Source organism: Cariama cristata, unplaced genomic scaffold (genome assembly GCF_000690535.1).
Source record: "Cariama cristata isolate BGI_N322 unplaced genomic scaffold, ASM69053v1 scaffold3562, whole genome shotgun sequence".
NCBI classification, from domain to species: Eukaryota; Metazoa; Chordata; class Aves; order Cariamiformes; family Cariamidae; genus Cariama; species Cariama cristata.
The window spans coordinates 4,914-30,772 of record NW_009601926.1 but is presented as its reverse complement, the minus strand read 5'-3'; the positions used below and the strand labels follow the sequence as shown (position 1 = coordinate 30,772).

The 25,859-nt window shown below is 42.0% G+C and overlaps 1 protein-coding gene across 1 annotated transcript in view; it reads right to left on the bottom strand.

Annotated features, from left to right (window-relative positions):
- PHACTR3 (phosphatase and actin regulator 3) overlaps positions 1–25,859 on the bottom strand; it is a gene marked incomplete at its 3' end in the record, with an annotated part of 41,956 nt that overhangs the window by 11,658 nt on the left and 4,439 nt on the right. Inside the window, exons 3-5 of the mRNA XM_009710623.1 lie at positions 24,780–25,044; positions 23,545–23,792; positions 15,980–16,133 (exon numbers count right to left, since the gene is read on the bottom strand). Coding sequence (XP_009708925.1) covers positions 15,980–16,133; positions 23,545–23,792; positions 24,780–25,044 — 667 coding nt within the window. The remainder of the gene's footprint in view (positions 1–15,979; positions 16,134–23,544; positions 23,793–24,779; positions 25,045–25,859) is intronic.

Here is a 25,859-nt window from a genome sequence, read left to right as displayed (position 1 = left end):
ACAACACTACATGGACTGGTATTTCTTAAGTTCAGAAAAATAACAAAGTTTTTGTGTTATTGTTGTTCTGTGCAAAGCGAGCATAAACCTCCAAGCACCAGGTTTTCTTCAGCTGTTTGAGGAGTGTTCTGGGAGTATTTTCAGATTACCCTTAGAATGTTTTCTCCAATAATTTGTGCTCAGAAAGATAACTGGATAAACTTGTATGTTGCTATCTCCCAGGAGCCAAAGACTTTGCCTGCTCCCATGTCCTCTGCAGTGTTACTCCTGAGGGTGAGAGGAGCAGGTCACTGCAAGTTAGCTCAGTCACCTGCAGTTTGCCCCAAGAACACCCTCCAGATACGACCATATGCATTCTTGGTCTCAAAGTACCTCAAGTGCTGAGAGTCTGCACGTGGCCTCAAGGTATTTGTTTTCTCCATGCAGTGTGCACGTGGGAATCCTGTGACGATCATGAGTGTTCCATGCTGAGAGGGGCAATAAATCTATGTCTGTTGGCTGTTTCCCTTGACGTATATGTATGGTGTATAATTGTAGTAAAATAGGCTGCCTGGGGAGATAATGAGTACTGCCCCTAGCAGCCCAATGGGTGGGGAAGTCTCTTGCGGCTAGTCTGGTGGAGTGGGCTGCAGCCCTCCGCCGCAAGAGTCCGGTTTGAGGTCCTGCTAACTAACGTGTTTGACACGTGCACAAGCATGGACACTGGAGTCAGCTTCAAGGGGAAAACCACTAATTGCTGGTCCCCTCCGGAGCAAGGTCACGTGTTCAGGAGCCCAACGACTCTCACATGTGCCTGTGACTGCTGATCGATAGATCAGTATTTACTTGCCACAATCAGATTGTCTACTTTGCACTCCAGGGAATTAATGTCTTGGACCAGCATTACACCAAGGTTGATAGTATTGGACTGTTACAGGTGACTCTGAATCCTCGGCAGTCTGAGGATTTGCGTGTCGCTAGGATCCCAGGGTCTGCTATCAGATGGGCAATGCATCAATATGTCCTATAAGCAGGAGATGCTGCCAAGTTCTCTGTCCTCATACTTAACCTTAGCAGTGTCTGCTTTGTCCGTTGTGGGAACTGCATCTCAGTAAAGCCACAGCAAGCTGTGGGCTTGCGGGTATGGGCACAGAATAGCTGATGAGAGACAAATTTGGAACAGGTACAGTCCGCCTGTATGTGTATGGGGCTATGCCGACTTCCCACATCTCGGACAGTCCTGCTTTTCCAGCTCCTCTTACTAGTCTACGGTCTCACCTGCCTGGAAGACCCTAGCAAGTGTTCAGCAGAATCCAGTGCAAAAAAGCTCGTGTTCTTCGTTCATGGGGTTTCTTATCTGTTCCCAAAATGTGTTCCTTTGTTTCCCAAATATATTTTTGTATAGAGTCTGTTGCACAGTATCTGTGTGTATGATTGTCATAAAACTGGATTTCTTTCGGATTTCTAGCTGAAGCCAAAAGACGTACTTTAGAATCCTGTTTCTGCTCTTACTTGGGTAGCTCCATGTGATTGCGATAATCTTGCACAAAGGGAAGGGTAGACTGGGTAGGCTTGGACACGTGCATGTGCCTGTGGACTCTGGACTGACAAGTGAGCAATCAATCCAGCCTTCAGCAAGTGAGCTGTAGCCAGCAGTAATTGCATTGATTGTCCCTTGTGCCAAGTAGTTTTGCAGATAGAGTTGGGAAGGGGGCTGGTGGGGAGGATCTCTCTCACAGGAGAGCTCCAGTCCAGGCAAAGGGGGGAGAAATGGGAGTGCCCTCTTGCTTGCTCCTCATAAAGCAGGTTGTGTCTGCTGCCCATCAGGAGGCAAAGGCTCTGCCTCTTAAATTGGCATCTCTATTACCAGAACATCATGTTCAATTCAACAAGAAGTTTATTTTCATCCTTCCTATAAGTAGCTGTGAAGAGGATGTGTGCCAGGGCTTTGAGTCACCCACGCGCTGCACTGTGGCACTGCAGTACTGCTTGCAATGTACAATTATGGGTAGTAGTAAATCCTTGGTAGGAGGGACCTGCCTTTTACAGTCTGTACAAAATTAGAAGGCAGACACTGAGACATAAACTTCTATTTACCCCAATGTAATTCTGGAGCATGTAAAAAGTGGTAACTGAGTGATGTGCCAGTGTTTCCCATAACAGGGTAAGAGTAGTTGCTGCCATTCTCTGATAGTAGGAGGCTAAAGATCAGTATGAAAAGGGTGAGTTGGTATGGTAGATTCTGCGAGTTGCATTCAAAAAACTTCACTGCTTTAAAATTACCCGATATTTGTGTCTATGTTCCTTCATAAACTATTTTTTGCATCCAAACAAGAAAACTGCCTTTGGGTGTCCAGTAGAAGATACTGAATAAATGCAGAGGCCATATATGTTGCCTTAATTACACATCTTATTCATTTGTTTGGCCTTTAGTTCTGTCTGGATTTTCAAGTTTGCAAATCAGCAAGAGTTCAGCTAATTATGTTGTCACTCATCTCCCAGGCAATTACAGTTGTCCATCACTATAACTTCTTTGATATGAGCCCTGCAATGAGGAGTTCAGATTTCAGTTGGAATAAAAACTACATGCTTGCCCAGTGTGACCCTTGTATCATGACGTACTGTCCCTGAACGACTTCCATCCTTGTGACAGGTTTGCTATTGCATAGTGTTACTTGGTGATGAGCACCGTGTGGGCTGAAATACACCAACAGAGCCAGGATCTAATTAGGTGAGAGGATTCAGATGGAGAAGGCTTTACAGTAATCACTGTTTTCACCACCTGTGAAAGCCCTGCTGCATTTGACCTTTGGTTTCATAGTTGTCTCAATGTGTGAGGAAGAAAGGCCAGACACAGCCGGAGAGCAAAGCCTGTGTCTCGGTTCAAAGGTCTGCTACAAAGTTCAGTGAAGATGCTGAGCCTCCTTCTGTCACCTTCAGGAGGCCTTTGCTTTCATACCTCTCTCAACATGCAGTTAAGGACTCTTGAGGGATTCTGTGGCACATTCCAGGACCGATGTAACAAAGGTTTTCACTTTCAGTTGAGTTATTAGTTAATATACAAGAACTAATGTGTCTACATTAGGGTGTAAATGTAATAGCTGCTTATTTCAGAACAGGAGCTTTCTCCTCTCCCTTCCATCTGCTCCCCCACTCTGTGGTTTAATATAGCTGCTAGATAGTGGATCTGTCCTGTTTGTAGTAGAATTACAACATTTAGTCATTAGGGTGACAAAAGTACAACTGAATATTCAGCCAAAGACATGCTCTGAGTCTGTTGTTTGATGAGTGTTTCTTTTGGTAGCGATGTCAGCATGAGCAGCACTACCTCTTGGTCTTGCTTCTGCTTTGCCTTGCAGCTGGGCAAAGAACTGGTTTGGGGAATACATTCAAGCTAAAAATAGCTTAGCAAGAAAAACTGCTGAAAGAACATGCTCTTCAAATAACAGCGTGAGCAGCGCAGACTCCCAGTGCAACTCCTCTGCTGAAGGCTGATGAGGGCTCAAGGCTGTGTATTAAAATGTATGTTGAAGGGTCTTCCCACTGAAACTACACGCTGGTTATGATCTGGGTCGCGCTGTGCAGGTCACTAAAAGTGGTGAATAATGTTTCATTGCAAAGCAATAGATTATTTTTTTTTTTTCTCTGAAGTAGGACTAAAACTCTGGAGCCCTGTGTTCCCACAGAAAAAAATAGCGCAATGTTACATATCTCAGATATGGGTAAATTGAGAACATTGTGGTTTGATGTTGCAGGACAAGCGAACAGAAAGAATCATATAAATCCCAGGGTTTTAGTTCTATCTCATTACGTATGTATTACCATTATTTTAAATAAAGACATCTGCCACTGCTGAAGTGATACTAAAATAATCTCTGGTAGCAACTGCTTGAGCAACAGCAGGGGGTCTGCAAGCCAATCACTAGTAGACCAGAAGCAAATCTTAGCTCAGTGGTGGGGACTGCCACTTCACTGGGACTTTCCAATACTCCTAGGGAAACAGTTGCATACTCCTGGGTGCTTACTGGGTAATGGTATGTACAAAAAGAAAAGAAAAAAGTTAGGTTTTAACTTCACTGTATAAACAATGCCGAATACAATGCTTGTGCTTGATCTCCACCACAGAGATTGAGGCTGGCTTGCCAGCCACCCTTGAGCCCTGTAAGAAATGAAGTGTCTGTAGGCTCATGGCTCAACTGGGCAGCCAGGAACGCAGTTTCAGCTGCTGCAGTCAGAGGGAACAGGGACAGGAGAACAGAAAGACATGTCAGTTGGGACTGTAGCACTAGCTATGTTTCAGAGTCCATCAGAGATACTGTACTTTGATGGAAGTGTCCCAAAACATCCTGAGTTCAGCTAGGATGCTCACTGTTGCACTACTAGCATTAAGATCATGCATTACTGTCCGCTTAACCTACAAACAGTTGCCCCTACCAACAGATGCCACTGCAACATACAACTGTGGGATTTGGATCACTGGAAGAAACCACAGCTGGATTTGCAGAGAGCAGGCAAAGAAATATTGGTATGCATAGCTTGTCAGCCTGCCTCTGCTCACTATATGTAAATTCTCCTCCACACTCTCTTTTAATGCAAAATGATTTGAGAATGGCCATTCTTGCCATGGATACAAGCTGCTAAGAATTTCCCCATGCAACATGAGCTCTGGAGAACACACTTCTCGGTTCCCTGTAACCTGTATTTGTATATAAAGGACCCTTTGGCAATCTGCAAAGTCTGTGAAGTGACAAATAAACACCTGCAGGCAGATTTGCCATTGCAAGGTGTTGCATAAAGCAACAGCGAGGATTTACTGCAGAGCTGGGGGTTTCAAGCTGTGTGAGCCTACTAACCCAGCAGCTTCAACCCGAACAGGAGAGGGCATGCCGCTGCACTGCACAGACTGGTTGTGATGACAGGCTTTATGGCAAGGGACAGCTTTCTGAATTACTCAGGTAAATCAAGGAGAATGCAGTGCTGTCTTGGCTTTGTGAAATCCCTAAAGAAAAAAACTAAATGATAGTGTGATTCCTACAGTTGCAAATGCTTCTGGGATAGACTGTCCCTGCTGGGACCGTATGTGTGACTGCACACCTGCTATCAAATTGCAGGAATCTCTCTGGGAACGCTCTCCCTGGCAACGCAAGTACTTTCTAGTTCTCGCCTGTCACTCACCCACACAGCATCTCTGAAAGGATGAAGGATGGGATATCCCTGCCTTCAGATAGCATATCACCATCTGTTGTACTATTTTCTGTTTCTCTTGTGCACGCTATTGATAGCCCAGCATTTTTCAGCACAGAGCTAGGCCAACAGCTTGCCCTCGTGCTGTCATTAACCAAGGCTGACCAGAGCCACACAGCCTTTGCCCACAGCATGCTCTGAATCCTGCTTCTTCGCTGCATTCCCATTTATTTTATTTTAATCTCTTGCTTTTTTTCAAAATTTCTCTTGAGGTTATCTGTTGACATTGAGTGCAAAGAGTGCTCCTGCTATCCGCATGGAGAGTGAAATGAGAAATTCCACTGACAACTCAAAGATGTGGCCCAAGCACTCTGTGGGAGTGCGAGTCCCCTGGTCACAATCAGCAGATCTCATAGTGCTTTGCAAAGCTGGTCTATATGGTTATCTCTGTTGTACAGAATAGGAAAACATGGCAGTGGCTCGTCTGGAAAACCAGACTTGCAGACCCTCCAGGGATTTATTCACTTCCAACTGCAAATGGTATTTGAGTGATTCTGTTTTTCTTTGTTTTTAAATTGGGCTGTGTGAGGAGTATGACTTGTCACTTGATGCCACAAGGCGTGACACTGAGCATTACAGACAGGCTAACTTACATGAAAATGCAGACAGGATTTGATTTTAAAAATGTCATCCCTATATTCTGTCCAATCTTCCCCGAAGCTTTTTTGGACCCTCCTTAGTGCTGTTTAGGATCCTATGTTTAGTTATGGTGGTGTAAATCCAAATAGACGTTGCTGGCAAATTTCAGTCAGGACAGAAAATTCTGAGCTTTTGAAATCTAGGCTCCTCAATTGAATGAAATGTAAGAATTTAATTATGTAACATTTCCTATTGACCTGAGCATTTAGTTTTGACATTACTGCTATGATTTGTTGTGGTATGGTATACACTGTCTTTCACTGTCGAAGTGCAAGGCTGTGACAGAAAACCTTTGTGAGGTTTCTGTGTTCTTGGGAAGGGATTCAATTTTACCACATCCATGTCTCCTTAGAGTTGCTTGCTGTCTGCAGAGTGACTGCTAGGATAGGGGTAAGCAAAGCAGAGCAATGTAAGGTGGCAGTGACTTCATCAAAGCTAGAACAGCCCTTGGTGCTCTGCAAATTACCGCCATCATACACTGGATTTCTAGGCTTTTATAGCATTTTTTTCATTGCAGCTGATGCACAGCAAGTCACAGGTAATGCTGCATTTGAGTGCTCGGCCTCTAGTCCACCAGAAAGTCCCTGCTAACCCTGAGCTTCCTGCTCTGATCATCCTTGCAGACCTAAGCTTGGTATTTCCACACACCTATCGTTCTCTGTTATCCTTACCCTTTATGTAGTAAACAGGCTACAAAAAGATTTCTTTAAACTTAATTGCACGATGCCTATAAATGTAACTTTCCTTACCACATTAGTACTGGTTTGTTTAACCTTTTCTTGAGAAGGAGGATTTTTTTCCCGTTGGGTGGTATTTGGAAGTACTGTAGCCACTCCCTGTGATAATTATAATAATAAGGCTGCAGTGTAGCCTGGCCAGAGTATGGCTTTTGCAGACACCCTCAAATTAGCCTGATCTCTTTGCAATAGACCAGCTGCTATCTGGAGAGACTGTTGTGAGATTCTGGCTTTTTATTTTTTTTAACATGATTTCTGAAAAACTAATGAAGTATTAATTCATTCAGAATTTAATTTGCTTAATGAATATGATCATCTCAAGCGAATGACAATGGTTGTTCATCTGTGAGCCATGTAGTCTTGATTTTGAGGGCTTTTTTTCAACAGTGAAGCACTTACGTTTTTATTCTGGTGTTTGTCTCTTGGCCGAGTAGTATTTTGTATAGTTTTAACAAAACAAAGTAACCGTCACATCTTTGTACAACAATGGACTAACTAGATTGAAGTAACCTGTTTCTAATGTGATTTAAGACTCGGATTTTACCAATGTGCTAGTTCTTCAAGCCGGTGTGTTTCCTAGTTGCCTTGATACAGTCCTCTACCTAAGTGGACTTTCAACAGAAGGAGGTCCTCAGCCTCCAAAGGTGGTGTCTGTTTCTTTTTCATTTCATAGGATGAATACTTGAGCATGGCTTGATAAATCTGGGAGTTCTTTTTTTGTCTTTTGGTGTGGTACCTGCCACAGCTAAAGAAAAAGATAGAAAATGAGAGTGTATTTGAGGGGAAAAAACACTCCTCAGAGTCTGGAGAGGTCAAGGAAGTGTGCTGGCCACTTGGATGAGTTAATTACCCTGAAAAATAGATACTGAAGGAAACTTGTGGTGCTCTGTTTGACCCAAGTAGCTCCCAAGCTACACAAATAAACAGGAAAACCGTCATAAGACCTGATTATACATCTGCAGCTTGCCAGGTGGGCACAGGCAATGGAATCAAAAAGATGTAGCTAGAAAAACATTTTAATAATTCATATGATTGTACAATATCTATTAAGTAGTGTTTGATTAAAAACAATGACCTTCTGTTCTGACCTGTTGTCTCTCCTTCCCCCTCTCCCTATTTTCTAAATATTTAATTTCCTTCATTTTTCACCCCCCTCGCTTTCCCTAAGGTTATTTCAAAAAGGCAGAAACTGTGCTAGACTGACCCAATTCTTCTATATGAAAGCAGCAAGCCCGAGCCTCTGATTCCTGGGAGGAATTAAGATCTTGAATGAAACAGGCTACAGAAGTTGTGCACAGAGCTGCAGGAGGAAACGGTAGTAACTCTAACAGTATTTAGAGGGCCAGCAAGTGCACTGTATGAATTGCAGTTTCCTTGGATCATGTGGGGTGAGCCAGTTCTTGGAAGACAGTCCAAAAACATGGTCGAGTTCTTCACACAAAGGTGCAGATGACTCATCTGTCAACACTGCCCCGTACATCAGCGATAACATACTGCTGTGCCCTCCAGGTATGGTGTGTGCAAATGTGACACTGCACAGTAAGAAAGCTTTGTCTCTTCCCTTCCCCAAATTAAAAGCCATACCTCAAATTTTGTGGGAGAAGTGAATTCTATCCACTTAGGTATTCTGCAGGCAATTCACAGAGACAGATATGATGAAAATCATTTATATCCTGTCTGCATATAAATTTGGCTAGGTTTAAAGGGGGGTGGGGTGGCATGGAGAACCAACACAACACCAAAACTAACCCTCTCCCTTTTGTTCTTACATGCTTTCAAGTGGCATGGATGAATTTGCGTATGTTACAACTGAAACACCTGCAGCCAAACGCTTTCTGGCTGAGATTTTGCATATACCAGTTCATAGTCTTTCAGATACACACCATCCATCCTATCTTGCTTCTGTTTCAACTACAGTGAAGTAAATGATTGGCTTTAACTGCATAAAACATTTTTCCTGAATTTCATTAACAGGTCTAAACGAAAAAAACTAATCCTAAATAAACTTGGTAACACAACAACCATCCCCACAAATGCTGAGGGCTGCCACCAAGAATGCCTGAATCCCTGCTCTACCCTTGGGTTATCAGTAGCTCGCAACTGCTTCAGCACCTTGTTCTGGTCAGGTTTTTGTCATAAAACAGCACAAATGGCCGTGACAACCAGAGCCGCTTACTTAGGTCCCTATCGATTAAGCTCTGCAAATTAAATTAAAGTAATTTCTTTCTGTAATTACTTGTGCTGCAGATCCATACTAGCTTAAGGACCTGAATCATAATTCAGTGTAAGGTGAGGCATTACAGAGCATTATTGCTTTCTGCAGATTGCCATTTTATTTTATGACTGCTTGTCACCTTACAGGGCTAGGGCCCAGATCTTCAGATGCCTGATTTCTAAGAAAGGATCTGAGCCTGAACACATTCTGCTATTTGTGGGCAGTTTGGTAGGGCAAAACAAGTGCACTATTTTCTTCCCGAAAATGTTTTTTCTTTATTTAATTACACTTGCTTTAGCACTTTTCCTGCAAGTTTAGTTACATAATTATGCTCCCTTGTGATACATTACAGCTTTCTGAACACTGATTTTTTTATTTCTAGTTTCACATATGCCAGTTATGCCTGAAGACTTATTCGAGGAATTGATTCTCTGTCCCAGAAAACCTATTTGAGGAATTGATTCTCTGTCCCAGAAAAGGCCCTGGATATTCCTCTCTCTGTTTACACCTGCTGCTCTGCTCTGCTCTTCCCTTCCCCGCTGTGCACTGACCTGCTGCCCTTGTCTTCTCTGTGCCGTGGAAAACATGTTTGATTATGAGTTCCCGGCACTGGAGCCTGGAAGAACAGAGCAGTGCAAGGAGTTGGTGTCTTCCCAGAAGACAATCTCTCATCAGCTGTGTCCTGAACATGTGAAACTTTTTCTTGTCCCTGGGCAGAAGTAACTGCCCTCTGCGATGACACTTCCCCATGTTTGCACAAAGTAAATACCCAACATTTTCAACAGGAGGTGCATGCTGAATCCTTAGCAATACAAACCTGCACTGAGAGCAGCTCTGAGTCATGTGCATGTGGTTCAAATCAAAAACTAACACACAGGACTAAGTCCTTTCTGTTGCAACCCTTTATAAGTGAATTAATGTGTTCAAAAATTCTTGCCAAACATGCTGTGGTCTGGTTTGAGACAGCAAATTGCTCTTTCTGGTTCAGCTGCAGATCATGGGTCTGGCCCAGAGCTGCTAGGGTGCTCCATAATTAATTGTGCTTCATTACTGAAGCAAGCAAGCACCTCTTGTTAAAGAGATTCTGTCCAGAGCGTCCGTTATGATCATACACTCAGGGAGGTTAGGTTTGTTACTTGTTGATGAGGGATTCACATTAGTGAAGTTCATTCTGTTTCTGCAAGTGTAATACCTGAAAGGGAACGAAGGCTACCTTTCTCAAGAGCTCTTCAGTCCTTAAGAGAAAGGGACAGGGTAGTCAAGGTATGGCATGTACAGATGTGCTTGAACCTCTTCTAACACATGTATTTGAGCTGCACTGCAGCTGCCTTGGACCCGAAAGGCCCTGTAAACAGGAAGATAAACTGATTCATTGCTTGGAGACATTAACAAAACTTGAGCTTTCTCCCTTTCCTCCTGATTTTTATTCTTAAAGACTGTCTCGGTAACTCTGGCAGCAGACACTAAACCTCAGCCCCCTTGACTGTAAGGCCAGTGCTGTCTGTCACTGGGTACATAACAGGGTTTCCAACTGTGTCACTGCCTGACACCAAGGAAAGGCATGGGGAATACAGACATCTAAATTCTGCAGGCAGCTACAAAAAATCTCAGCTATCACTTGCACCTCCCCCATTCTTCCAATCCTTCCCCCCATCCCCTGTAACATTTTTCTTTTCTGTAGCCTGAAAAGCTGAGCCCATAATGGAAAAGTGACAAAACATTAGGAAAAAAAATCCCAAATCCTCATACAGCACCAGGTTTAAAAAGGACTCGGGCACTGTGCAAGCTGTTAATAAAATAGTGCAGCCACATGCAGATCTCCAACAGCAATGCCAGCCCAGCTGGTCCTCACTGCCAGCATCTCGTCTTGCTGTCGAGTGCAGAGCAAGGAGAACGGGAGACTCCCTCGGCTTACCCGCACGCCCACAGAATTAAATTGTAGCTCTATATATAGCTCCTGTCTCGTACAAGGAGCTGAGGCTTTCACAGACGCCCACGCTGCGCTTGCTGGGGTTATTTTTAGCATCAGTGACAAGGTTACCTGGATGATTCCTGCCAAATAAGAACGAAATGCATTAAATTGTACACAGCTAATTAGTGGTGACAGCTTGATCTTCTCTTTGTGCCTGCCCCTGCTTTTCTGTCTCTGGAATAAATCTGTGTCAAGTCTTCTCAGCCTTCAGAAATCAGGGCAGTTCCCTGATTTCTAGTTCAGCAAGTGGGAGTTTGAGCACAGTTGGAGCTTCATCAAAAAACCTTGATAATCTCCAGGTGAATTTAGGCCAGTCTCTAAACATGGCTCAGTTCAGTACCTACTTAATTTCTGCATTAGGGCTACTAGTTGTTTGTACCCCCCTGCCCCCTTTTTGGTCAAAATCAAATAAAATATTCCCCAAAGTCCTGTGAATTCAGCCCAGTTTCCCACTGAATCTTGGTCTGGAGGGCTGATGCCTTTTCAGTAAGCAAAGCTGCACTGAGACATTTCTGTGAGGAGGTGGCACAGGACATGCCGTTCTTGGGAAATGGGGCACAGCTTTTGTTTCGTCATTGGATAAAATTTTCCTTTATGATTGCTCTGCATTGAACTGTCACGCTTTATACTTTTAGGCTGCAAATCTGAAGTGCTGTTTGCTTGGTATTGTTCTGTCTCCAGCAGCACTGTGAACTTCACGCTCTGTTACGTGAGGTTGAGGTACAAACCAGGGTCTGATCTGGGTGTGCATTTAGCTATGTCTGCAGTTTCTGGGCAAGTCAACTTGAAAATGCCTTTCAAAGAACCTCAGGGCAGCACTAAAACTACAGATTTCCAGATGTGGTAAAGTACTGAATAAAGATACCTCCTTGTCACTTCACATTGCCAAGAAACCTTGCCCCAGCGTGATCCACTTACCCATGCCAGGATTTTCAATGTGCTAAAGATCAGTTTTAGGTGCTCAAGTTTTGGTTCCGCTCTGTGTTCACAGAACCATCATTCTTCCTGTCTGACTCCTTTAATGCCCACGTTTCTGTACCTGAATTCCTGTCTCCATAATCTTTTAAGTGCCGCTTAATGCATTGTGTCTACTTATGCAAATATCCAAGGAGGTGAAACAGAACGTGAAGTGAAAATTACAAGTATAATCTTTTCCAGGAATTCGTGTTTTCATTGAAACATTAAGTAATAATGGAGTGTCTTTAACTGTGGTTATACAAGGCATACTTGAGAAGCACCAGCCACCCAGGCAGTTCAAACATTAACTTTCTAAACAGTCAGATATCATATTTAATTAAACAGCCTTTTCCTGCGTCACTCTTCAGTCTAGCAACTATTTTACTCCCCCAGGTTTCAGCTTAAACCCCTTCTACAACAAAATGAGTCTGTAAGGCAGAAAGCAGTTATTGCAAATAATCGTAATTGCAAATGTCTTTTCTGCCTCTTGACACAAAGAGCTCTCAATTCACTGAATTCCATTGAGGGCTTATTATCTGCACTCCCAACACATAATCATGGGAGCCAAGACCTGTTGGGAGCCCTGTTGCCTAATGCACAGTAGCATATTGCAAGTGCGCACCATGGCCTGGGGCACTGGGGATACATGAATTAGTAAGAGAAACACTACTGGAAAGGGAAATCTGGGGAAAATGGAATACTGCCATTTCGGATGGAGGAGGAGGAAGAAGTGCATGTTTCCACGGCAACAAGTGGTAGACTAAATTGGCTGAGAGCACAGAATGTGGGAGATACACTTTTCAAAAGCAGCAATGCACATAAATGAATACTTGAATCTGTACTCACACTGCTGTCAGTCAATAATAACTCTGAAATCAGTGGACTTGCACCGCTGTAAAAGTAGAATCTGGTGCAAAAGATATAACAGAATTCCTCAGTCTCTCTTTTGAGATGGAATGAATGGGAAAGCAAAGAAAAATAGGGATTTTAGCTTTGACTGCATAAGCACTCATCAGCATGATAGCAGAAGAGCTGGTTTTCTCAGCAGGTTCACAACTACTGTTGAAATGTATTACAACCAGAACCATTTAAAAAATACAGTGGTTTTGAGAAAATGTTATTCTTTTGTCTCCCCAGTTTTGAAGTTACATAGACACTAGTATTTGGTATATTTTGCACATTATATACATCGGCACATCTTTCCCTCCAGAGTACAGAGCTAGGCTATGTTAGCTGTGGGACTCAGACAATTTGCTAGACAGCTATAGACTTTCAAATCCCTACAATGTGCTGAAAAATATTGATCTTGAAAACTACTGCCTGTTTACTTGCCATTCTTATGCAGACAACCATCGAGTAACTACTTACTAATCTGCCCGTACATTATTCTTTTGTGCTAAAGTGCAGGCCTATAGCCTGTACATATAGATACATATAGACGGTACATGTGCATTGATAACTGAGCCAGCAAGTCCCATTGCTGTTATCAAAGCATCACTAGTGCAGCAGCAGCAATGTGCTCTTAGCATAGGTAGTGGCAAAATGACACAGAGAACAGCCATTCAGCCATTTCTTTTGGATCCCATTTCCTGATCAGTACTTCACACCTGAACACTTAGCAGTGCGTTCCTTAGCTATAAACTTCCAAGTTGTCACAAACAGACTATGCTGCACAAGTACCAGTAACATGAATGAATTTAGAGACCTCAAAATCTCAGCCAAGAATTGCACTCTTTGCAGTGTGGTTACATTTCCATGCCACTGCCAGATTGTGCTCCAAGTGGAGACTCTGGGGTGGTCTGGGTTTTGTGAGAAGAGACCTAGTCAGGAACTCCAGAGGGATATCTCTAGGGCTTTGACTCTTTGGCCTTTACCAGTACGCATTTTTACTTAGTGGTTGGGGCTTTTTTTGGACACGCACTTGCTTTTCCTGGTGTAAATATTTCCCTGCATGCATCCACCACCTGAGCTTGTTTGCACGGTCGTGTTCTATTCTGGTGGATGAGTTAAGAGCTGAGCTGAGCTCTGCCAGTGCACATATGTGCTGGAAGTTGTGTGGGAGATTGCTTCCAATCTGTTTTGCCATTCCTGACTATTCCAGCAATCTCTGCACCGTCTGTTCCCCGACATGCGCCCAATCTTCCACGTTCCAGGAGGAAGGAACTAAATGGAAGCCTGTCTTCCATCACTTGGAACAAAGATGGCTTTTAGCCATCCTCTAGACATTACTGATGAGACTGATGGCCTGCACCACAGATTGCTGCATAAGACTATAGCGGACAGTATGGCGGCTTTCTTCACTGCATTTACCTATAGACAGTACATCTCTTAGCTTCTAGTAATGACCAGCCCTTTTCTTCACCAGTAGAGCAGTTTCCTTTTTTAGTCCTTTTACTGACACTTGACTTTAGGTATGCCTCCTTTAAAGTAATTCTTTAGGTTCACTATTAAACAAGCTAAATGGTAAATGAAAAGAAAGGGACAAGGCCTGTAGTTATACCACCTGAAGCTGCAATACCATTAGACCTTTCACACTAAGAGAAGTCTGGCTGTATTGAAAAGAGATGTGACCTAGGCATTTCACCAATATGAGGTGTGGCTGGATATGAGGTAATCTTCTCACTCAGTAAATACTTCGATGGTCAGACTTGGTTTTAGGGATGCAGTGGGGTAGAAACCATTTTTTGTATATTTTAGAGCCATAAAATTAGGCTTCTGACCTATGAAGATATTTCACAAGCAATTGACTGGCCAAAATACTGGAATTAACAATCTCAGAGTACAGCTTGAAATATTTCCCTGAAATGAATACACAAGGCTTGCAAGGTCATGACGATCAAGGCCATGGTAAAGGTCCATGATACCTTCCTTCCTAAGACAATGGGTCTTAATGTGTCACATCTATGATTTGCTCTGCCTGTAACTCTTGGAACTTAATGTAAAACATAATGTGATATTTTCTACTTGTATGGGATGTACATGGTTTTTGTAACAGGGACTGTCACCTGCTCTGTCTTGTGCATGCACTGGCACAATGAACTGTTCTTCTTTGGGTGTAAAGTGCTACCATGCTATACAGAATAAACAGCAATCACTGAGACTGGAGGAAGGTGATTACTCCATCTCCCAACATTGCAGAGGCATCGTGAAGTGCACCCAAAATCTCATCTATGTTCACTCAGCAGCTCACTTAGCTGAGGGCAAGTGTGGTGATGGCAGTGATGTTTTCCTCCATAAACTCTGGTCCATTAGGACTTGTGCTCTGATCCATATGCGTGCGTCTCATTCCCTGTCCCCTGAGGTAAAGTTTAATCAAATGCACACACATGAATGAGCTAGTCTAAATATCAATAAATGTTTCTTTCAGGAGAGGCTTGAGATATTTAATATTTAATAAGTCTTGAAAATGAACTTCTATTCATGTTTCTCAATTTGATTCCAAGCATTTTGGCGGCGAGCAGTGCTCGCTGTCCCAGTGTGGGCAGGCACAGCACAGATTATTTAACAATCCACTTTGTCTCATGTAAAATATTCATGTTTGCAGATATCCAAATGTAGCTCTTAAAAAAAACACACAAAAAACCCAAATGGTGCAGTCTGAGCCTCACAGCCACCTTAAATCTTTGCTTTAGGCTACATGCCCCAGTAATGCTATTTCTCTCATAGCTCTACTCTGTTGCCCTGGTTACTGATCAAAACCAGACCATCCCTGCAGCTGGGCTTACACAAACACCTTACCCATGTGAGGGCAACGCTGCTGAAGTTGCTCCTTCCTTAAAGCAGAAATACAGCCACCAATGCATACAGCAGCTTTCCTTTGTTCAAGGAAATATCCAGCTATAACAATTGCTTTTATCCTCAAATTCAGCTAGTGGTGAAAAAGCAAAATCAGGTTAATAAATTTATTTTATTTTTTTTTTGGTTAAAGCACTAGCCTTTCTGGAGGACGTCAAAATCTTGATTACATCAGTGGAGCTCCAGGTAGATTTGACAGAATTTTGTCTCCTGTGTTGACTTCTGTCTTGTTTTCTATTGAAATTAAGGGAATCCTGACTGAAGAGGGAGTTAAGATTTTTTTCGTGTGGCTGATTGACAGCTGAAAATGTGCTATATTAGTTTGTGTATGATTCGCTGCAGGAAATGGACTTGGGGGTGGGCGACAATGTCTCATCTGACCGTACTCAGAGGACGCTCCGTTGTAAAGGGAGGTTCCTCGCTGTTCTTAGACAGACTTACTTTGAGAGTTTCATTTCAATTTGCTGCCGGATTTCCTGTCTTTCCTCATCTGTCCTCCTTGGGAAAATATTCCTGTCTTCCAGCTCCTGCTTACTTGGTCTGTTCCGTAGTTTTACTGCCAGCAGTTCTTTCTTGCATTTTCTTGGCAAAGTACCTGGGACATGCATTGAAAAGAAAGTTATTAGAAAGACAGCTCCTGGAGTTGAAGCATGAGCATATGAAGAGTGGTAAACCTATGGAGTGAGAGTGATCTGTATGTTAGTGTGCAATGAGCAGTTGTACACATTAATATAAGTAAGTAGTGCTGTGTATAGTTGTGCAGGGTTCAGACACAAAACTGCTTACAAATGCAGAAGGATCGTATTCCTGTGTTAATCTTTGTTATCCATTATAAGCAAGCAGTGTTCTCGGGTGAAAATGATTTTCAGCTGAGACATGATTCACACCACTAGCTTAGAAGTCAAAGGCTGTGCATCTTGCTTCAGTCCTCTGGGCATCCCTGTAGCCCAGAGCAATCCCTGTTTCCTGAACCACTTAGGGGTTCCTTTGCAGAAGGACTGGATTGCTCGGTGGCCAGGACATGTACACTGTCCTGTTTGGGTCACCAGGAATAGATAATGGTAACTGAAACAATGGAAGTTGTTGCTTGGGGTGTGTGTGTATATGCACACACACACATATATATAAAAATATATTTGTTAAATGTAATTCTGGTTTCCTGGCATTAGAAATTAGAAAATCAGAATTGTGATCAGACACCATGTGTAACTCTACCACTAAATATAAGCCATTATGTATGTCTACATCCTGTCCAGTGTGACAGTGTGTCATAACAGGACTTCATTTAGCAATCAGTACTATACTGTTGACATTAGGCCTTTCTCTCTGAAGAGAGCAGGGGCAAATATTCCAAGGCTGAAAGAACAGGCCAGGTTTTATGATATTTCGCAGAATGCTGGCAACTTAATTGGGCATTTGGGCAATAAGAGACACAAATACTGTGATTGCATGACCTGTTGTGCTTATTGTAAAAATATGATAAACATGTTTTCCATCAAACATGACAGCCTAAAACATTGCCATTACAAAAGAACTGTTCATAGGAGAACATGCAGCAACTGTTTTGAATAGGGATCTACTGCGCTTCAGTGTGCTGGATGTTAAGTCCTTGATGCTGCCCCTCTGATGACATTAGAAACATCCTATCACTCATACTAGCGGGAGCTGTGTTTGAGCTTAGGTGTTGCTGTATCTCTGCTGTAACTCTTCAGGCTTAGCAGGCTGAACAAGTGAAAATTGGACTCCTGAGCTTATGAAACCATTTTGCCATGTGTTTGAAAAGGTACGCAATAAAATGGCTGTAAAGTAGAAAGCTATCTTTATTTTCAAATGCAGACTGAAAGTCTGAGGTCATGTCCATATTTGATGAGAGGTGGTTTGCTTATGATGGGGGGAAGAGGGAAGTGCTATTAAAACCAGTGAGCTGCTAGGTCATACTGGTAGGACCGCAGTCTTCCAGCAATCAAGTCACAGGTAGGTTGTGAGCAAGTAAGTTTACACCAGATCCCTGCGCACTTCTGCTATGCTGTACTAGCTTTTCTGGTGTCCAGTCTAGGGCTTCAGCAGAGCCTGAAAATTATCATTGCAGAGTAGCACCAGTCAGATGGGGCTTAGAGTATTGTCAGGGCACGCAGGAACTACAGTTAAATCTTTGTATTTGATTCATCTTGGGAGCATGGTGTGTAATAGGAGGTTATTTTGTTTTGTTCCTTTTTACTTAAAAGGGGTTTTTTAATTTAATGCTTCACCTTTCCTAGAAAAGGTCACCCCATTTTTAAAGAAAATGACATTTAATTGATATTTTTGTTTGGCATTTGAGATAGGATTAAAGTCTGTTTTTTAAAGGATGCTCTGGAGGTTGGCAAGATTCTAAATCCTAAATAGATTCTCATTCCCAAATATTGGGGTTTTATTTGCTAGGGATCTGTGGGCCTATATTATTATTATCACCATTGATCTTGAATTTCTTTATGCAGAGGGGAGGAGTCTATACCACAACCACACACGCATGTTGGGAAGACTAGGGCAGAGAGTAGTTGTGGTCTCCCTGTGTGAGCAGGAACAAGTCTCTTGATAGTTGCAGTGGTCTTTAAATTTTTTTAGATACCACAATCAGCTCAAAACCCCCTTAGAGTCTGAAAGCTGTGCCCTTATTTAGGACCTTCCTCCTAATGCTTTCAAAGTCTGTTGTAAACATTAATTAAATCAAACCACACAGCCCTCTGTAAAGTAGTAGGTATACATTTAACAGATGGATAAAGAAGTTAAATGATTTGGCTGATGCCACACAGAGCCTTCTGCTAACCGAATATACGACTCCATCAGAAACATTTGGCTCATAAAGCCACAGACGTGGGACTCTGTCAAGGTTTTTCAAGCCTCCACCACGCTGGGGGTGGGTGCAGAGTGGGTGTTTGCAGTCCTTGATCCGTACAGCGCAGGAACCAACAGAATTCCTCCTGGAAACGATCTGAAGTACATTTGAGGCTAGCAAACTCCCAGGTATCCCTGAACATGTTCTCATTTTCATCTGGAAATTTTAAACAGGCGGGAAGCGGAATTTGGTCATGTCAGGAGATTGCTGCGGAGAGACTGCACATGCACAGCAAGCCAGTACAGCACAGATTTTCCAGAACATGATCGACGTACCGCCCACGTGCTGGCCATCTGCATAGTGCATTTGCAGGCAGTTCAGTGCATCTTGGGTGCACTGAAAGCAATATATGTGTACACCATACAGCACATGCATATGTCACTATCCAGAACTGCTGAGAAGGAAACAAGGGAGCTCTACGTATGTAGTAAACACTTTTTTTTTTTTTTTAAATGCACACTAAATGGTTATTCTCCCATTCACTGGTGACAGCTAAGGTATGAGCATGCAGGGCAATCCCTACTCCCTTCAGGTTGTTATAAAACTACTTGCCATACCGTTCTATACCTGATCTTTGAATTGTGGGAGGACAAGGCTAGAATCACAGTGATTATTTGCTCAGATGAGGTCAGGGCTCATTTTCTGCTGTCCCTCCTCTCACTGAAGGCCAGCTGAAACCAATGCTCTGCAATTAAAAGACTGGACCTTTTTGCAAGAAGTCAGGTTTTGAAGCTGATGTGGAGACATTGGCTTAAGCTAGCTCTGTGTGTGCCCTAGAGACTTGTATTTCAAAGTGAGACAGAACAATGCAGTATTTTGCTTGAAACAAAGTAAAATGAAGCTGCTCCTCAGGGCCTTGATGGCTCTCAGGCTGCTCTGCTGCACACGTAGAAAGAGTCTACTACTTTGTGAAATTAAAAACACAAATCATATCTGAAAAATCTCAATTTTAACCCAAATCCTGCTGTTGTATTAGAGGAGTGGAGAGCGTATAACCCACTCAGGATAAGCTGTGCTCACTTCATCCAGATGTCTGGATTTCTGAAAGGCTTATGCTATAGCCACTCCCATGGTCCATATGCACTGGGCACTGATTAATCTTTAGCGTATTTCACCAAATAAAAATGCAAGAGATCTGGCTTAAGCTGATCTGCTAGTCTAAGGAGCCATTCCCCTTGCCTGACCAATTGGGTTAATTCCTGAAACATAATACCTGCTCGACAGAGTGAAAGGAGGGAGATGATGTTACCCCCTTCAGGAAGACATGCTGGGAAACACTGTGCAGTTCATCTGTTTTCATCCTGACTGGCCCACTGATGGCCAGTTCTGTTATTCCACCTGCTCCAGAAACCCATATCTGATGTTTCAGAAATAATAAGCAAATAAATAAAACCAGAGAACAATGAGGAAATAAAGCCCCGAACTAGTTTTCTTCACATCCGTTTTCAGCACCCTGAGGCAAATTCCTTCCTGATCACTATCTCAGTAGAAAGTGAACCTGCAAGTACCCTTATTTAAGTGTTTTCTTCCTAAGGGTTATTTTTCCTGGTCAGTAAGGCATGTTCAATGCCGACCTGCCCCATGACCAAGCTATCTCAGGCAGGATCTTGGCTGTGGCTTGTTTCATGATTTATGGCAGCTCAGCTAGGTCAACAATAAATGCTTTGAAAATTCACACCCTTTTCATGCTTGGTCTGCAGGTTCCTGACAAAAGTTCCTGTTTTAATTCAGTTGAATCATGACATTTAATTTCCTGTATGTTTACTGTTCTTTCTATCAAGGAAAAGGCAAATCCTAATATTGCATGCTGATGGAAAGACCTTGCTTGCGCTAGTTATCAATTGTAGGCTACATGCTAGTTACATTATTTTTTAAGCTCATGCACAAGACTGCTGTCTTGCCTTGTGTTTTCAGAGGTTTCAAAGAATGATTTATTGAGTAGGGTGCTAATGGAAAGCCAAGGTAGAATTCCTTACTTTTTCCGGAGTTATCTGTGACCTGTACCAATCTCCCTGTAATCATGAGGCTGTTGCACTGCTCTGCATCGCACTGCAATGGCAAAGTTGGTGATGTACTAAGGCAGTACACTAATTGTAAAGTATCTTTGGATTAATGGATAGTCTTACCTCCTGACTTGCAAATTAACCTGGATTTTTTAAACTAGAAAGAATCTGAAGCTTTTCAGGGAATTATTCTGGTGCTGTCCCTGTCACTACTGCATCTCTGGTTCCTCTCTGAAATGCAAACGAGTGCATTGGAATGAATGCTGGCACAAGTAGTGCCACCCTGTGTAAAGACCAGAAACGCCTTGCTTATGTCCCAGCTTGTGGGCAGCGGTCGCATCCCCAAAGCTGTTGTCTCCTCGGGGGCTGAGGTTATACCTCCACACCAGGACTTCAGTGGTTTAAGCAGCTGTGTTGCCCAGCTTGCCCAGTACCCGTTCGTAGCAGCATCCTTAGAGATCAAACAGCTGAAACTTTGCATGGCCTGAGTTTTTGTTGTGCCCCTAAAATGTGCCTGAACTTAAACACCAGCAGAGCAAGTACCAGACTTGTACAAGAAATTAGGTCTTTTGTAAAGGCACATTTACAACCTGCAAGGACAAGGCAGTCCACAATGATATTCAGCCATTTTAAATAAAATGATCTTATTCATAAAGCTCAGGTCTTATGATGACTTGGGTAAGTTTTAGGACTGTATGGGATGGGCTTCTTGGTGCAGAGGCTGAAGTTTAGGTGTGAAGAGACTCAAATGCCAAAGAGTGAGATAAATTAATTATGAGGAAGAAGGCTGTGTAGCTACAAGCAAAGAAATGAGAGAAAATTCTTCCTAAAAATTATTTTTGTTGAAGTTGGAAAGTGTTTTGCATGGGAAAAGGGGTTGTATTCATAGCTGGGGCCTCTTTATCAAATGATAAACCATCTTTCTTTGCCCTCGGTGTACGTCTGCAGGTAAATACTGATCTGTGCATAATCATTGCACTAATTAATTTTATAACAAGCCTTTGAGTTTTCAGCCTTTCAGATAAGGCATCTAACTGGCTGTCTACATATCTACATATGCACCTCTGTTACTAGCACACCAGCACGAGAACTGGGGAAGCAAGTCTGTATGTGGTTCTGGCTCTTGACATTTTAAATTTCGGCCGTTAATCTTATTAACTAAAGCATTCAAGAAAGTATCAGCTCCACCTCATATTCACTAATTACAGAATCACAGAATTGATTTGGTTGGAAGAGACCTCTGGGATCATTGAGTCCAACCTTTGCCCCAACACCACCATGTCAGCTAGAGCATGGCACTAAGTGCCACGTCCAGTCTTAAACACCTCCAGATATGGTGACTCCACCACCTCCCTGGGCAGCCCATTCCAATGCCTAATGACCCTTTCTGTGAAGAATTAGTCCTATAAACTTTTCCATCCAACTTTTGCATCTTTGTAGTACTCACATATTATTAAAAAATGTATTTAATAATTTTCCTACTATCAGAGATTATTTTTCTAAATATCTAGCAGGCATGCCCTACCCAGTCATAACACATGACCAATCATGCCCAATACATAAGCCATTGTATGAAGTAAGATTTATATGTACACATAATATTTTCTTAAATCGAATTATATAGTTCAGAGGAAAAAGTTTTCTGTTCAGTCTGATTTATTTTTATTTCATGTTGTGTAGCCAGTATTTCAAATGGCAGATTTCAATGTCTTCTGTGCTGAGCAGCAGTATTGTTGCAGCTACAATAAAGCCAAAATATCTTTGAAAGAGGTCTGTTTTTCTCACCATCTTTGTTGGTCTGATATTGCCCTATAAAACTTGCTGCATTTAAACCATTCTTAAGCCAGCATCAATACAACACCACTGTTGTTCAACTGTAGTAAGCAGAAAATTTTCAGAACTTTAACACTTCTTCTGGAAAGCCAAGAGCTGTCTAGATATCACTGAAATTTGTAATATAACCAATGCCCTTCTATCATTATAATTTCTGTCTTCACAGACAGTGAATATTGTTATATTGTTAAATATGTAGAGCATTCATCTTCAACAGTAAAATATTCAGTTTTTGTTTTTACTAGGAAAGTATAACATATATTTTGCCTGACTGCCTCTAGCTTTTAGAATTTATACCAAAGGAGACCACTTTATAACCAGGAACAACACATAGTCAGGAAAAAATAGAACTTAAAAGGTGATTTTTATTTTTTAAATTATCCTTAAATGCACAGCAATTATGCAAGGGATTCTCTTTTCTTTTGCCTTATCTCAGTAGTCTGTTCTGTTAATAGGTGTCTTAAGACACAGGAGCAGAACTCATGTGTCCTGTCTGCTGGTTCATGCTTTCTAATAGGCACCTTTTAAAATCCATCATTGATCTGTTATAACAATTATTTTTTTACTAATTTTTCTCTTCCTGCTTTCTTTTAATGCATTGATGAAGAAATTGGAGGATTCGTTTCAGACTGAATCTTTGTCTTGCTAACATGGAAAACATTAAAAGCTTGAATGAAAAATAAATTTCCTAATGAGAGATGATTATTTTGCCAAAGCCCACATAAGTAATTGCTCAGGATTATACAATGCATTCCCCATATGTCTCAAGAAATGGTAAAATGGACAAAATGTAGAGCAACTTTCTTCTTTAAGATATTTCCTCTGGATGTTTGTCCTTCCTAGACTTATTGGTCTCTTCCACTTTTCACTGTACTATCGCTGCACTGGAATCATAGTTCTAAAATGGGATGCTTCCAAAACATCCACAGCATTGGCACCAGGTATACAGAAAGCTTTGCCTACTGACAGTGAGATGTGTCTGCAAGTGCTACCATTCATATATAGTAGTACAAAGGGTACATAAGTAACTGAAGGGGTAAAGCATCTGATACATTGACTTATCAACATAACTCTAAACATCATCTTAGTATGCGGTACCTACCAAGACAAACATGACCATAATCACTATGACTCAAATTTATCTTTAGCTTTTCACTAGGATTCCTTGAAAAAGTTGATATGACAATAGAGGAATTTATACTGCTCAGTATTTTCTGTTGCATGCTGCCTTGTTTAGAGCATTCTGTTAGGCTATGATGGTGTATCTTTGTAACATAATAAGTGACTTTCCTTACCAGAAATAATGGAGTCATTCAAAACTTCCTCATCCTGATAAAAAACAGAGTCTTCCTTGAGCTCTGAGTTCATGATCATGTTTTCTTTGTTCTCATCCGACTCTTTAACTGAGTTCCGCTTATTTTCTGAATCACTGCTGTAATTCAGTGGGTTCTCCTTTTCTTTGTTGCGCTCAATGCTAGATGTTCTGGATGGACGGACATCCACTCTTTTTTTTGGAGAGCCTTTGCTTTCTCTTCCATGGAAGCTGTGGGTGGAAGGTGCATAGCCCAGTTTTTACAAAAGACTCTTTTATTGCCACAGTAGGAACTTATCGTTATATGAGAATGAGCAGAATGTCTTGTAGTTCGTAAAGGCCAGGGCAGAGAATTCAACATCGGGCAACACGGGATGGCATTCTCAAGACTGTGTTGAGAATGGCTAACGTGGATCTACTTTCCTACCTCTGTCATGAAAATAAGGTACGGAAGGGTGGTGACTAATGTATTTCTTTGATATATAGCCACATGCTATACTGTACTGATTAAAAAAAACCACACAGCATGTCCTTCTAATATAAAACATACATGCCATGAAATATTACCATTCTGATATTTTATGATCATGACAAAAGTTTAACAGGACCTGGAGATAATATTGTATGAATCTATTCCCCGTGACAATAGCTGTTACGGAATTGAGAAATGTTACCAACTTAACTGCAAAGCTCTGTGGTGGAGAAGGTTATCTCTGTCCTCCTCCAATACACAGGAGAGCTTATAATGAAAACCAGACAAAGTACCCAATATACTCCCACACAAGCATTTGTATTAAAACCGGATACCGTGTATGTTCATGTATAAGCCAAGAGGCATACACCGGAATAGTAGCATTTCTCATATGTAGAGTACTGATATTTAGAGCAGGATATGCCTTAGCTACTCTAACTTGATATCTTGTGGGGAGACTTTCTTTTGCAATAGATGAAGGATTATCAAATGATTCTACCTGTTGGAAGACCTACTTCTTTGTCACAGTAGCCTCCTTATGAAGGAAGAACATACTTTGAAGTAACTGCCAAATTAAGCACTTTAACCAGGGATGGATGTTCAAAGTAATGATATCAAGAGGAAGGCAAACCCAAGCTGTAGGAGTAAATAAAATGCTAATAACAGGGTAGGAACATTTGCCAAGAAAAATGATTTAGTGGAATGACTCTCGTCATGCACCTATATAGCCAAGAGGCTGTGGGTACCTGTCCTGCCGGTGTTTGGTGGCCAGAGCCCTGTGGAGTTCTTCAATGACTCTGCTGGGTGGTAAAGGCAGGTGGACGGCAGCCAGATGAGGGGAACCGGTTGGTGTTGTTACCTGTCCTCTGGCATGGGGATCTGAACTTTTCTGGCCAGAGGGATGGAAGAGGGCAGCTTGTCCTGAGATTTGGGAGGAACCAACAATGACATAATTCTTCAGGATGGTGGAAGGAGGAGATTTCATGGCTGGGTCATCTGTTTCACTTCCTGCTGCCAAAACACAAGAGGGTAAGAGGTTGTGCAGTGCTGCTTTTTTTTTTTTGCACACAGAATCTGCACTGATGTTAATTTGTTGTGTTGAACAGGGGAAAATGGTGATGTTTTGCTCTTGCTAGGAGGTAACTGGTTAAGCTGAGTAACTGAATTCAAAAGGTTCATGCTACACAGATCCACATCTTTGATCTAGCAAAATAGATGCCTCCCCCATTTTCCTTCTTTCCCACAGTATCAGATTCTCCTTTCTCTCAGCCCGCCAATGCATTCTTGATTGCCAGTACTGTGCCCCCTAACCACCAACGGCTTGGAGTGCGGTGGCTTTTCAATCTAGCACTTTCTCTGCTGGACTCTGGCAGACTGTATTAAAATTTATGCACTGTGGTTCTCAGTCAGGACAAAATGTACCAGTGTCTATTATCTGCTCCTCTGTGATTGCTGCACAGCTTAGACCTCTGTCTTTCATATGCCAGTTGAGGAAATGCCAAAATCATTATAATATGGGGATAATGTTCACATAACAAAACTTGCCAAATTAAATCCAAATGAAAGATGTGGTATTGAGCACTAAGATGAAAAAAGAAAGGTGAGGCAATCTAACCTTTTTTTACCCCCAGATTCAGATATTTTTTATGCAGTGTAAGCATTTTGTTGGAAATGAGACTTTGATATATACATTTCTCTAGCACCTGAGTCAAACACAGTGGACATTTCCCTGATTGTAAATTTGGTAGATTCACACTTTTAAGATAACTGAACATCTGGCCTGAAAAAGATGCTGATTAGTTTTTCTGTTCTGCAGTTCTCTTCCT